General features: G+C 35.2%; 1 protein-coding gene across 6 annotated transcripts in view; it reads right to left on the bottom strand.

The window, feature by feature from the left end:
* Positions 1 to 15,536, bottom strand: part of TBCK (TBC1 domain containing kinase) — a 220,534-nt gene that overhangs the window by 186,064 nt on the left and 18,934 nt on the right. For 5 of the 6 annotated variants that reach the window (XR_006710750.1, XM_045471153.1, XM_045471148.1 and 2 more), the window contains one exon: positions 11,939 to 12,011. Coding sequence is in view for 4 of the 6 variants with exons in the window: in XM_045471153.1 (XP_045327109.1) it covers positions 11,939 to 12,011 (73 nt within the window). In the remaining 2 variants the exon portion in view is untranslated. Of the gene's footprint in view, positions 1 to 5,904; positions 6,026 to 11,938; positions 12,013 to 15,536 lie in introns of those variants that run through there. The other variant, XM_045471163.1, reaches the window with a different exon arrangement.

Below are 15,536 nucleotides of genomic sequence, written 5' to 3'. Positions count from 1 at the left end.
TATAAATTGCATAATGAATGACAATAATACCAAAGGATAGGAGAAGGGTGAGCACAAGTTTATTGTCTAAGATTCCTACCTTGTATGTGAATTGCCATAATATTAATTCATGGAACATAGATAAATAAAAAATGCATATTATAATCTCTACCACAATCACATATGTTTATTATATATACAAAACCAAACACAAAATTAAACAAAAAACCCTGTGAGTCTCTGATTCCAAGTGCTTATTTAATTGTAGTTCTTTCATATATTGACACCTTATAACTTATCAACTTCGGAGTTTCTGCTTTTCAAACATTTCCCAGTAGGAAACTGTACTGATTAAATTCATTATTATTTCATCCCTCTTTTGTGTCTTACAAGTATAGACTACAGAATAAAATTGAAAAAGTTCCCTTACAGTGCAACTCCCAAACACAGATTTCCCGAGTTAGCTTGCTAGAGTGTTCTCTTCTCACTTGCTGAAGGAATTGATTTGTTTAATAGTAGGCAAAACAATGAGTAAATGAAAAAACACTGTAACAGTTGGCCATTGAGGTTACACACAGGTGATTTCTTTTAAATAGAAAGTTTTCATAGGTGCAAATGATTTCCAACACAGATGACTCCTACCATTCTCAGATCATTCTGCTATTTAAAAAACAATTAGTCTTTCAAAAGTATATAATTTCTTTTCTTGCTAGTAAAATTAGGGTATTCAGATATTTCACCTTTTCTTTTCAATGTGTTAAAATAAGTGAATGATTCTCAGAATGTAAATACCTAGTACTTTCCATTCCTTTTCACAATGATCCTATCCATTTAAAGCAAAGCATAGAAGAAATATATCTTCCTCTACCAATAATTTAACCTCTTATGTCAGATAATTGCAAATAAGCTGTCCATTGGCTAAATTTAGATTATCAATTTGTTTTGTTTGGATCATGATGTTTAAATTTTTTTTAATGTTTATTTATTTTGAGAGAAAGAGAGAGAGAGAAAGAGAGTGTGTGCGTGCCAGCAGGAAGAGGGGCAGAGAAAGAGGGAGAGAAAGAATCCCAAGAAGGCTCTGTGCTCCCCGACGTGGGGCTTGAACTCACGAACTGTGAGATCATGACCTGAGCCGAAATCAAGAGCTGGACACTTAACTGACTGAGCCACCCAGGTGCCTGAATGTTTAAAATTTTTTAAATTACTTGGAAATGTTTAAAAATTCAGAGATTTCACATAAGATTTGGAAATTATGAGTTCCTTTGAAAATTTGAAAGAGATGGTATAATAGGACATTTTCTCACATGGCAACAACAGCTGCAGCTGAATATTAGCTGCCTCTTTTCAGTGTGTTACCTGCTTTCCAGTTTAACCCAGTTTCAGCCCAGTACACTTCACTCACTTAAATTACCTACTTGGACTCAAAGAGTTTGTAATTTGTTACATAGATTCCTCATCCCCAAACCAGTCTCCCTTCTCTCTCCAGAGCTTACTAATCTTGCCTGCCTCTCTCTCCCCGTCTCTCAATACAGTTCATCTAATATACCACAAAAACTTTCAAGTGAGGATGCAAAAAAGTGTCTCTAATGGAAAATAACAGTTCAGCATTCAGTATCAACATATTTACATGTTCTCTGATCATTCTTTTTATATATGGACACACCCAACAGGAATTTTTTAAAAAAAATAAATACAGGGTTCATTTTACTCTTGACTATTAGGCTAGAAAATAGCATAAAGTTTGAATTTAAACTTTATTAAATTTTGACTATTTTTTTCTGAATATAACTGGCAACTTGAGTGACTCAGAAATATTTCTTTCATCAAGAAAACAGGTTAAACATGTTTATAATTGTTGACAGGATTAACATTGCTTAATTACTTCTTTCTTTAGAAATTGAGGTATAATCAATAAAATAAAATTAAGATTTAAGTGAGGAGGAATAAACTTCAATATTTACCTGTGTAAAGAATATAGTAGGCAGGATCCTCCCAAGATTCTTGTCACTAGTATGGGTAGTACTGTGAAGGGGCTTGGCAGATGGAATTAGACCGCTAATTAGTTAACACTAAAATAAAGACAGTACCTTGAATTATCTAGGTGGATCTAATGCAATCATAGAAGCCCTTAAAAGCAGAAGAGGAAAGCAGAAGAGTCTATCAAAGAGAATGGCAGAAGACAAGACAGGAGAGGTCAGAGATTCAAAGCATCAGGATTAGACCTGTTGTAACAAACTTTGAAGATGGAAGAAATGGGGCCACGAGCCAGGGAATGTTGTTGGTTGCCTCTAAAAGCTAAGAACAATTCCTGGCCAACAGTCAGTATGGAAATGGGTATCTCAGTCCAACAACTTTTTAGAACTAAATTCTACCAACAAATGGAGTAAGCCTGGAAATGAATTCTCCCCTAGTGTCTCCAAAGGAAATATAGCCCTGCTGACACCTTGGTTTTGGCTTTATTAGACCTGAAACAGGGGGCTCTTGGGTGGCTCAGTCGGTTAAGCATCTGACTCTTGATTACAGTGCAGGACATGATCTCATGGTTCATGGGATCAAGCCCCATGTGGGCCTCTGTACTGACAGCACGGAGTCTGCTTGTGATTCTCTCTCTCCCACTCTCTGCTCCTCTCCTGTTTGTGCACTTACTCATGTGCTCTCTCTCTCTCTCAAAATAATGTTTACTTATTTTGTAATAAGTAAACATTAAGGAAAAAATTTAAAGGGGAGCCTGGGTGGCTCGGTCGGTTAAGCGTCTGATTTCGGCTCAGGTCATGATCTCACAGTTTGTGAGTTCAGGCCCTGCGTCAGGCTCTGTGCTGACAGCTCAGAGCCTGGAGCCTGCTTCGGATTCTGTGTGTGTCTCTCTCTCTGCCCCTCCCCAACTCATGCTCTGTCTCCCTCTCTCTCTCAAAAATAAATAAATGTTAAAAAAAAATTAAAAGAAAAAGACCTGAAGCAGAAAAACCAGCCAAGTCCAATAGACTCCTTACCTACAGAACTGTAAGAAAATAAACTTGTGTGTGTTTAAGCTGCTATATTTGTGTCAATATGTTACAACAGCAATAGAAAACTAGTACATCACTGATGGATGAAAAAAAAAAAGTCTTTACACAAACCAGACTGAACAAGATCAGCAACTATTAGTTTACAAAGTCATAACATAACATACGTCATGAATTGCTGCAAGTGGCTATAAAATCTGCTTTAATACCTCTTCAAAAAAGAATCTCATCAGTCTCTTTGTGCATTCCCCCCAAAGTGCTTGTTTTCCTGACTGGCCTATTGTGGGCTTCTGGGAATTGTGCTTTTGGAAATGTTCTAACTGATAAGAGTGTTTTGACCATTTGAGGCCCTGAACCACTCAAGTTTGTCTAGATAGTTTATACAAACAATATGATTTATATGGAACACCTGCTTTCCTTCTGGAGGTCGAGAGCATCAGTAACTGCAGTCAATCACACAGGTACTATGTGCCTTTGTGACCAAATCCTAATTATCCTCCACTTCTAGACTCAGACAAGCTTCTCTAATGGGCAACATGTGGCACATGTCACAATTTTTTGCTAGAAGAATTAAGTACATGCTCTACAACTCTTCCAGGAGAGGACTCTGGAAAGCTTGTGGCTGCTTTCCTCCATTCTTTGCCCCTTTATTTTTCCTTTACTGACATTGTTTTGTCTCCTTTTGCTGTAATGAAGTGAGTATAATGTAACCACTGAGTATATGACTTCTGAGTCCTGTGAGTGCTTCCAGTGAGTCACTGAAGCTGGGGGTGGTCTTGGTGACCCTGACACACCACAGTTCCCACCAATTCAGCTGCAATGACTAATATAAAAAAGAACATCATATAACACTTCCTAGAAGACTAAAAAATTTTCTCCAATATTTTCCCAATAACCAAACTGAAGTAGGCAGAATTTTAATATGGTTGCCAAGATCCCTGCTCCTTGACTTATACCCTGCATGATCCCCAGGGCTACGAATATGATGGATTTTACGCCCATGATCAAGCTGTGATATGGCACAATTGACTTTAAGAAAGGGAGAAAGGGAGATTGTCTGGTTGAGCCTCACCTTATCACATGAGTCCTTGAAATCTCGATGTAGAGGTTAGAGACAGAGGAACTAAGAAAGATTCCAGGCATGAGTGGGATATGATTAGGGAGATTCTCCATTTTTGGCTTCAGAGATGGAGAGGGCCATATGACCAGGAGTGCAAATGCCTTCCAGAGGCTGAGAGCAGCCCTTGGTTGATAGTAATCAAGAAAATAGAAACATCAGTCCTACCATGGGAAGGAACTGGATTCTGCCAACACCCTAAAATGAGTTTAGAAGTAGATTCTTCCCCAGAACTGCGAGGAAGGAAATGAACAATTTGTGTACTCATTCTATTAAAAAAAAAAAAAAAATATTTCCAAGAAAATCATTTTAAAAATCACCAAGATAACGTTTGAATCAGACTCACCAAAACTCATTTGTGTGGGAAAGAAAATTATGGCACATGATTAAAAGAAAGATAATAGGAAAATAGAATTCAAACTGCATGACTAAACAAAAACATAGTTCATTAAATTGTTCATTTACAACAATTTAACTATATGGAAACTCTTATGCTAACAATTTTAGAGGCAGAAAAATAAAAAAAAATACTGTATAGATGTCAAAAAATATATGGTTAGTTAGGGAAGGCAAATCATAGCTTGCTTAATTCTATAATTGTAGGCAAACAACTATAAGCTAAAAGGGAAAAGGCACCTTACAACTGGAGAGATACAATGTGATAAAGAAATTTGGAGTAGGGAAATAAAATATTTGCTTTGGTTCAGTGGTACGGCATATAGAGAGAAGTAAGTAACTTAAAGAAGTGCTATACATTGTGCCAAAGATTGGAGATACACTTTTGGACAAAAACACACCTCAGTCTTCATGTTGTATTTCATTTCTCTGGCACTCCATCTCCTCAACTATATATCAGTAACAATAAAAACTACTTGCATAATTTAGACACTATTTGGAAATAATATAGAGAGTTTGATTGAAGTCAGATCCTATGCCTACAAAACACTCCCCCCGCCACACACAAAAATGGAGAGCCACCAAATGTCTCTAAGCAGGGAATTAATATTAAAAATATTAATATCGCAGCAGACAATACTAATGGAGTATATTAAAGACTAATGCAGGAAGACCAGTTAGGAGAATGTTGTAATGCAATAATCAAGCAGTTTGTTAATGAGGCCTGAACTAAAGAATGTAAAAAACAGTAGAGATGTGAGAAACACCACCAAGGTTATATAAGTGATACTTGACGGCTAACAGGATTTAGGGTACAAGAGAGGGAGAAGCACAGGATAGCTGCAAGATTCCCAGCGTGAGTGAAGAGTATCTTTTGGTATGATTTCTCATCCTTACACAAAACAAGTACAATAGAAAGAAAAAATATACATCAGTTATATAAATCCCTAAGTTATTTGACTACATGGTAATAATTTCAAATGCATTTTGAAACTAGGGACCTTGAAGGGAAGGGAAAAAAAAAGTAAGAGAGCCTTAACTTCCACTATCAGGTTATTTTTTTCTAAAATAAGACAATATACTATCCATTTCTGAAGACTATGACCTGTGCTCATTATCCATCATGGACTGCACTCTAGAACGTGTCCAAAATTCTTTGGGGTATCTAATTCAGTGAGTAGGCAACCTTTTAATAGGGGCAAATAAAACTTACTCATCCGAGTAAGTCAGATCATGTTTTCCATCAAGCTAGTGAACAGCTGCAGACATTGCCTGCTTCCCATCAAAGTCTCCATGTATAACCATGTATAACCTCTGCTATGCTGATGGTTCTCTGGTAAATTTTCAAAACCATAACCCTAAAAACATATGACAAACATTTTATTAAAGAAACATGCTTGCACTACTCACCCCGCCTTCACTTGCAAATTTAAGGACAATGCAGAAACTTTGCTCCAAGTGCCAAAACTCTGCTGAATATCTCTGAACTATACTCGCTGACACTGTTACAGATGAAGCAAAAGTACATGCCCTGAAGAACATGAACACAAAAGGGAAATACTTTCCAAATAGCAGCTAGACTTAAAAGGCAAACCATTTCCTCATGCTTGCTTTAATAGGAATGATGAAGGTATGTCTCTCTTTTTAACATTCTTGGAAAATATTTCAGAAAGGAGTTGAGATTTAAATTTCCCCACTTTTCAGTATCTTGAATCTGGCTTCAGGGTAGCAATTAAATAGATTCACAGGCACCAAATATGAGATGACTTCAAACAAACATTCCAAATGCTGTACTTTGTTTCTTGAAACCTACTGGTTATAGGAGTTTAATTGAATTCCATGCCTTTATGTTTCCAACAAATAATTTTTATCATTTAACTGAAACTGGAGAGAAATATTGGCAGATTGAATCCTGGCACAAGTAACATATAAAAGCCACTGAGAAGAGAGCAGCATTCTCCAAAAATTAATTCCTCATATTCAAGCTCGAATAAACTATACAGAAAATGGTGAGTTTTCTCTTTCAAACCAGATCAGCAAACTATCTGTACAAATAACATTAATTTATAAGAGACTGACTTGACAACACCTCCAGGTCATAGCGCAAAATTATTATTTTCTGTTTGGATAACACAAATTCTCAAAAGAGTTTTAGGGCCATTAAGAATGATAAAAAAAAAAAAAAAAGATGCTTGGTTTTCCAGTGGGATCTGAGGCCTTAAAATAGTCTTAAGTTATAATATACTTATTTTTTCTTTTCTTTTCTTCTCTTTTTAAAAAGTATTTTGGTGTTTTGTGTTATTTTATTTTTAAAGTTTATTTATTTTGAGAGAGAGACAGTGAGTATGAGCAGTGGAGGGGCAAAGAGAGACAAAGAATCCCAAACAGGCTCCGCACTGTCAGCACAGACCGGATGTGGGGCTTGATCTCATGAACCCTGAGATCATGACCTGAGCTGAAATCAAGAGTTGGACACTTAACCAACTGAGCCACCCAGGTGCCACTGTTTTTTTTATTTTAGAGAGAGAGAGAGTGAGAGAGTGTGTGCGTGAGCAGGGGAGAGAGGCAGACAGAGGAGAAGAGAGAGAATCTTAAGGAAGCTCTGCGCTGAGCACAGAGCCTGAAGCTGGGCTAGATCCCATGTCCCTGGGATCATGACCTGAGCTGGAATCAAGAATTGGACACTCATCCTAGTGAGCCACCCAGGTGCCCCAAGTTATAATATATTTGTAATATGAATTACTACTATAATGTTTTAGTATAGTATCACTTAGTTCAATGATATTAAATGTGTTATGAAAAAAGTGAGTCAACTGACATAAGACATGTCTCTAAGTTTCTAGTTTTCATTCCCCTATCCCCCATTTCACCAATTTTACAAAAGAGTTAAATTTTTCTTCAAAATATAAACCCAGTAAGATATATGCCTTGGATGATGTTTAAGTTTAGACAATGACCTACAAATAACTACCAGAAAACTGGCAGCTCACAGTTCTGCAACAGTTAGAGACAGATGGACAAGTAAAAATCCTGGGTCTCAAATTGCAAGCCCATCTAAATAGATTTCCTGTTTACTTTGCATCAGCCTTTCTTACAGGTGCAGGGTGCTTACTTTTGGCAGTAGGGGAAATTTATATGATTTATAAGCCATAAGGACATCTTCTCACTTTCCATAAACAGGTTACAGAATTAATTAAAATTGCAATACAGCAACTCTGCACATGAAATCTGCTGTTATTGGAGACTAATGTAATCCAAATATGTGGAAAGTCAAATAGTTTTCAACAAAGCTAATTTAGATGGATGGATCAGATAACAACTTGGAACTGAACCTGAAAGAATCATGTCTACTCAAAGGCAGTAAGTGCTGAATGTTTTACTCCAAAATGAATGAGGAAAATACTGAATTTTAGTCTGTTACCAGAATGATTAGAACATAGTACTTTAGTTACAAAACTGTTTAAATATATCTTACTTGAAGAAATTGCAAAGATCCATAAAAACTACTATATATTCTACTTTACATAAGTGAAAATGACTATTAGAAATGTAAATGAGGGGCACCTGGGTGGCTCAGTTGGTTAAGTGTCCAACTTCAGCTCAGGTCATGATCTCGCAGTTGCTGAGCTTGTGAGTTCAAGCCTGGTATCCAGCTCTGTGCTGATTCTGTGTCTCCCTCTCTCTCTCTGCCCCTTTCCTGCTCGCGCTCTGTCTCTCTCTCAAAAATAAATAAACATTAAAAAAAAAAAAAAAAGAAATGTAAATGGTATGAAAGACAACATGAAATCTGCATAAATGCTATTCATGTTTATCTACTCAAAGAATATGCCTCTATCTGTAACATTTTATCCTCATGAAGACATACAAAGGCATTGAAGAAAGGTGGCTTCTTTACACTTTTGTACTGTTAAAACTCCTAGTGTTCAGTGCTATCAGATTTGTCTCTAAAACAATGATAAAAGCTGATGAGTATAGAAAAGTAAAACCTTCCACAAGTTAATGGATTTAATCTTATTGGCAAAGCAATATCAATTATATCTTTTTACAGTACAATTGAAAGTAAAAAAAAGAAAAAAAAACAGTGAAAGGACAGACCAGGAGGTAAAATGAAATTTATCTAAGGCACCAGCTTCTCTTTTCTGTCTTAGACTTTTTAGTAAGTAAAGGAATAACAGGTAGGAACAGAGAAAGAAAATTCAATATCCGAAGGAACAGTCTACAGTTACTACTACCCTGATGACCAGAGAATTAATCTAGTTGTAGCTTACAGGGTCCTCCAGAATGACTGGGAGCATAAGCCCATGGATAACATCAATTTTCAGAATGTAGATCAATTATGATCTTAATAACTTTCTTCATGTCCATGAAGACCTTGGTCCACCTTTAGTACTTTGATTCCCTTAATACTCTACCTTCTCTTCATGGTATAAACTCTTCCTTTTTTCTGTCTCATGTAGCCTAAATGAATACTGAATAATTTTAAGAAATTAATTTTTAAGTTATTTTTCAGTTAATGTTAATGTCGGTTTAGTATTTCCCTCCTGTTTTTTTTTTTTTAATTACATGTATGATCTCTAAGACTTCTATGACAGCCAGCTTCTAAGAAGATGCCCAAGGATCGATCCCTGATGTTTAAGATTCTTATTCTTATGTAGTCCCCTCCCACACTGAATAGAATGGCTGACTTCTGTATTCAATTGACTATTTCAGAAATGATGGTGTGTGGTTCCTGAGGCTAGGTCATAAAAGGAATAGAAACTTAGAGAAGTCAACCCCATACTGTAAGGATAGACAAACACCAGTGGAAAGGCCCTCAAAACAAAGAAGAATTAAAGTCTACTGTCAACAACTGGCACCAAATGAGTGAGTTATCTTAGAAGCAGATTATCTAGCCTGTCAACCTTTTAGATGATTATAGCTCCAGTTTATATATGGACTGCAACCAACCTCATGAGATCCTGAATTAAAACCATCTAGCTAATTCATTCCTGAATTCTTGACCCTGAGAAATTATATGAAAGGATAAAAGTTTCTTGTTTTTAAACCACTAAGTGTTGAGGTACTGGTTAAGCAGCAACAACTAATTCACACTATTTCTTCTTATAGAAACAAAGAAATACAAACAGGTATGCCATTGGATCAAGCACCTTCATTAACAACATAATATTGTTGCTATATAAGGGATTTAGAATTCAAGCCAAGTAAATAATGGAACAAGTTTTTTTTTTTTTTTTTTTTTTATAAATGAGGCATAATTTACATAGTTGAGATGCACACATCTGAAGTGTATATTTCAGTGAACTTTAAGTTTTGCAAGAAAATGCACCACATAAGTAATACCTTGATCAAGATGTAAAAAATTTCCATTACTCCAGATAGTTTCCTTGTCAAGGCTATTTTGAATCAGTTCCTACATTGTCCCTTCTCCCAACCAGAGTTGAGTACTGTTTTTATATCTATCACCATAAGTTCTGATCATTCTAGAACTGGCTTCTTTTGCTCAGCATATTTTTAAGGCTCATCATGTTGTATGCAGCAATAGTTCATTCCTTTTTATTTTTGATTAAAATAACATGATTCATTCTTCCATTGATGGACACTTCAGTTCTTCCCAGTCAGGGGCTACTATGAATAATGTTTCTGGGAACATTGTTATGCAGATATTTTAGTGAATATGTATTTCTCCTTTCTCTTGGTTAAATACCAAAGCAGGGCTAGGATTAGAGTGAGGTAAATGAGGTACCTTGGAGACAACAGTTAAGAAGGTCCTCTACCAAAGAGTGGAATTGCTGAATCATAAAACTTTTGTTTCTATAACAATTTGCCTTTTAAAATATAGCACTGAAATTTTACACTTAGATTTGTCATGAAATCTACCATTTAAATAAAGGGCATTGGTAGGTTATTATATTAGCATAAGAAAAAATAAATATACTTCCAAAGGCAGTAGATCAATATATTACTATCAAACTTAATACATATTAAATAAAATATAAAGTTAAGAATAATTTCCCCTAGAATGATCCCTAGATCAACTAAAACTCCTTGTTTTATCGATAAGAAATATGATTAAAAGAATTGTCCAAGGCTGCCCAGCTAGTTAGTGGCCTTTTCATCATACATAATGCATTGTACATCATTATACGAAGTTAACCCAGGCTCAGTTATATATTTCCTAGCTAAAGACATGGCTACAATTAGTTTTAATCTTTATACAAATTTAACCCAAGCAGATTTAAAATAAAGTGTTGTTTTGGTTTTTTTTTTTTTCATAAAGATGTGACTACAATTTGTTTTCAATTTTGATGTCAACTAGTTTTCACAGAGAATACTTTTTAACATCAGTGGCTATAAATTAAAGGATAAGTTTAAACTGGCAAACAGAGTAAGATGTTCTTAAAAACACAAAATCAAAGACTATGACATGTAAAAATCATAATTATAAAAACATATTCATTAAATAAGGCTAACCTACTTCTAAATATATACAAAAGTCACTTTTAGTACCTATGGTCAGATTAGACTCTTCCAAAGAAGTAAGGCAATGGTATACTTGGTATGTGCATTCTTTCATTCTAGAGAACACTTAAAATCAAATCATTTAAAGGATCAAGGAAAGTATTTTATTCAATTTATTTGTTATACTTTTATTAAGTAACTACCATCTAGCAAGATACACATTTTTTTCCTCCCTTGAAAAAAATTTGTTTCATCTAGGATATAGCAGTGATTTAAAAGTATTAATCAAGAATAAGAATATTTCTTCAAAAGAGGATGGATAATTACAATCCTACAAAGACTTACGGCAAACATTTTTCATTGGCTTAGTACAACTTTAAAGTAATATTTCCCATGATTTTAAGATAATTTCAGAAAAATGTGTGAAGAAATTCATTTAGTAGTATATTTGTAATAATATATATACCAAGAAATATACATTTCTTGCCAGAAGTGTCTGAGACAGAAAGTAACTACTGAACCACTGAATTAATGTAATTTAACCTATATCATTAGATTCCACCCAAGCTATGATTATTTTCTCTCCATTCAACATGGTCTTTCCTTAACACAACTTACTATGTCCCTAGGAATACCAGTTAGAAGTTACCAAGTACTACTCATAGGAAAATACTCTTAATCTCACCTACAGAAATGCTTAGTACTGAAAACATTTCAAATTTTCATATATATCTTTTTTAGGAGTTTTTTTGCTAAGTACTCTGGAGAATGCCTAGCTCATAAAAACTGGACACTGGACAACGTCAACATTGAATTTTTGTGAGGCCTGTGAATTAAATTTCCTAAAATAAAATTTGCACCTGGATTTTATCATTAAACAAGTAACAAAAGAAATAAAAACTCTGCAGTTTCTAGTTAAAATGCCTTTTTTTTTTTTTTGGCCAATTTCTGCTGTTCATTTAATTGTCCTGATATAACACGGTACCTCATGGGTTTCCTCTCTCGAAGCAAGTCTTCTAGACTCCGTTCACAGTGTTCAGCTACCACCACCAGTCTCTCTGAGTAAAACAAAGTAAATCCACTTTATATTTGATTTACAAAATGTTTAATAGCAAAATAATATAGCCCATTAAAAATATTAACTTACAGTGTTAATAGTATTTCAAGAGTTTTTCAAACTCTATATTAACCACATAGTTACCAAGTATATAAAAGAGAATAAATATGCAATAAAACATCACATTAAATAACAATTTCATGTCATCTTGTATTTTTGTCTAAAGTTTTTCCCATGCGCATCAGGAAAAACAGATGGAAAGTTTTACTTTTGGAAGAAAGAAGTGACCCTTCTTCTGACACAGACTAGGAAAAGGAAAATCTTGGATGAAGATATAAAGAAATTTTGAAGTGAAAGGGAAATTGGGAGCTAGGGACAAATTGTCTTGGCAGTCTGGTTCAAACACAAGGTTTTGAAACTGAGTTTAGAAACTTGAGAAAAGCAGAAATGTTCTGAATCATGACTATGAAGAAAGAACAGAAAATTGATGTGGGATTATTTGTAACATCATGGGGCCTGCTAAGATTAAGTAATAATATAAAATTTTGGTGGGCACAATCAATATTATGATGTAATTTTTATTTTCCAACAGATTAAGAATACGATAGCACAGTTCTGAGGGTCAATCTATATATATACTTTTTTTTCATCACTTATCCCTAATGACTAACACATTGTCTGACACATTTTTTTTTTAAATGAATGAATGTAAGAGGAGTGAGAGAAAAGTACAACTGGTTTTACAAGTGGTTGGGAACTTCTAAAGTCATTTCAGGAGAGATCAAGGGTTTAAAAGAAATTGGGGTTCTGTGACTATCTATGCAAAATGGGTTAGATAAGGAAGAAAGTTAACACAAAATATAGATGGCAGACTAGGATGAAACAAAGAAGTAAGAGCACAAACAGATTGAGAATAGTGACCACTGCAAAGAGGTTTGATGAAAATGAAAAGTAGTTAAGGTAGAAAAAATGAAATAGCAGATGGGAAAGGAGAATTTCAGAACAAGAGATCTAGCATGAGGAACAACTCTCAGTAACAACCGGTTCAAAATATGGGCTTGCATGTGGGAGTAGAGATGAAGGACAATGGTATACAGGCAGTCATGCGAGGTATGGGGCAGTATATCACAGGGGTCAAGTTTCAGAAGCTGAAGCTGTCGGAAGTGGTGGCATTATACAGAATGATCAGAAACAGAAAAACTACAAATGTTCTATATGAAAGCCATCACTGTCAGATGAAAGACTCCAAGTGATCTAAATAGGGACTTACAGAAAATTAAATTTAAAAGAACATTTAATGAGGGGGAGAAAAGGAAAAAGAGAATGAAAAAGAAAAACAGTTCAGTCAAAAAAGTAAGCAAAGTTGAACCTGAAGCAATTTAGTACAACTATGAAATTCTAAGAGGAAAAAACAAATAATACTATCAGAAAAACCAAATGGGAAGCTGCTGCATTCCTTTGCTTTCATCTGACAACATTTTGTCATTTTTCCTAACACCTACCCAGCTGCCTGTCCTCAGTCTCCTCTGTACAATGGCACCTGTTCTACCCTAACTGAAAGGCTTCCAGTTCCTCCACCTTTGATTCTGGATCTTCATACTGTGTTTTCTCATTTACTCCCAGGGCTAAAAAATTGGCAAGTTTTATTTCAAGTCCAGAACTCCTTTCTGCATTGCAGACTTTTATAGATAATTTCTCACTTTAACACAAAAGTCACCTCAAACTTGACAGAACTCAAATTGAGCTTATCCTTTGCTTCCTAAGTCTCTTCCCTTGAGTGCTATCAGAAAACTAGTAACACCATCCTGCCTGCTGCTTCGGCTAGAAACTTAGGAGTAATCTCCCTTTCTCAAATCCAAACAAAAAGCCCTGCTATTTCTATCTCCCAAATATTTCCAGGGTCCATGGTTTGCTCCATCCACCACAATGTGGGTCCAAGCCAGCATCCTCTCATTCGATCATTGCAATAATCTCTTAATTGATCTCACGTTAATTCTTCTTACCCTCCATCATATTTTCATACTAAAGTCTAAGTGATAAAATAATAATAAATCTGAATATGTAACTCCCTCTCTACCTTCATTCATCTTTTGTTACTTTGGCTCATCAACTTCCAGTCGTGCTGGCCTTCTCGCCCCCATCTTGAAGTACTAGCCTGAAATGATCTTCCCCATTTCTTCTCCCAGCTAACTCCTATCAAGAAACATAGTGGTTAAGAGCACAAACTCATCTGTTTAAGCTCAAATCCCAGGCTTACTACTCATTGGCTCTGTGACCTTGGAGAAATTTGCTACTCTCTCTCTGTGCCACAGTTACGTCTTCTATAAAATGAGGAAAAAAAACAGCACCTAGAGTTGTTAGGTTGAAATAAGTTAATACATAATATATTATATTGAGTTGTTAGGTTGAAATAAGTTAATACATAATAAGGGTCAAGAATAGTGCCTGGCACATAGCAATCACTATCTAAATGCTAGCTATTATTATTATTATTATTATTATTATTATTATTATTGTTTGTTGCTTAGTTAAATGTGACTTCCTTAAGGAACACTTTTCTGGTGCCCCAGATCAATTTGCTCCTCCTATAATATAATCAATTCTATACTGTACTTTAGTAGCACTTATTTCAACTCTAAGAATCTGTATACATTTTCATTGATTGTCTTTGTCTTCCACTAGATAATATGCTTCATGATGGCAGGAATGTTGGTCTTGTTCAAAATGTATCATCAGTGTCTAAAACTGGTACCTCAAGGGGTGCCTGGGTGGCTCGGTTGGTTAAGCATCTGACTTCGGCTTAGGTCATGATCTCACTGCTCGTGAGTTTGAGCTCCGTGTTGAGCTCTGTGTCAGGCTGTGCGCTGACAGCCTGGAGGATGGAGCCTGTTTCAGATTTGGTGTCTCCCTCTCTCTCTGCCCCTCCCCTGCTCACACTCTGTCTCTCTCTCCTTCAAAAATAAATAAACATAAAAAAAAATAAAAAACTTGCATGGCACCTCAAACATGCAAGTATCTAATACAAAACTATTTGTTAAATAAATTAACTTCAGCAAAGGCATGATGTAGCCATTAGAAATGAATAAGAGTCTTATATGATACTCATTATCTAAATAGAGATCTGTCCTGTGTAGAAAATTATATGCCTTTGTTGTAAACTAGGCATAATAATGTCTCAATAGTGCTGATTTCAAATATAAAACAAAAACAACAGAATTTATTAAAACATGCATGTTCCATTAATCTATAATTTTAAGTTGGCTATCCATAAGTCTCCATATCCATGAGATATTTCCAAAGTGTTGGCACTAGATTAAAATTTGTCTGGCTTAAAATAATTTAGAAAAAAAAATTGCTGGGCTTCTTCTGGAAACTCCTTCAAAATATCATAAACCAGAGTTGCCAAAGCTTCAGGATTCTATGGAACTTTAAACCATTACTTTAATACAGCAAAGACATAATCCTTGGCAGAGTATCAAAGTTTCTCCCAGAGGTAATGGAATATACACCAAAACAATGTTTCCAA

The sequence above is a fragment of the Leopardus geoffroyi genome, chromosome B1, assembly GCF_018350155.1.
Source record: "Leopardus geoffroyi isolate Oge1 chromosome B1, O.geoffroyi_Oge1_pat1.0, whole genome shotgun sequence".
Classification (NCBI taxonomy): Eukaryota; Metazoa; Chordata; class Mammalia; order Carnivora; family Felidae; genus Leopardus; species Leopardus geoffroyi.
The sequence above is the reverse complement of the archived record's forward strand: the minus strand, read 5'-3'. Positions and strand labels throughout refer to the sequence as shown.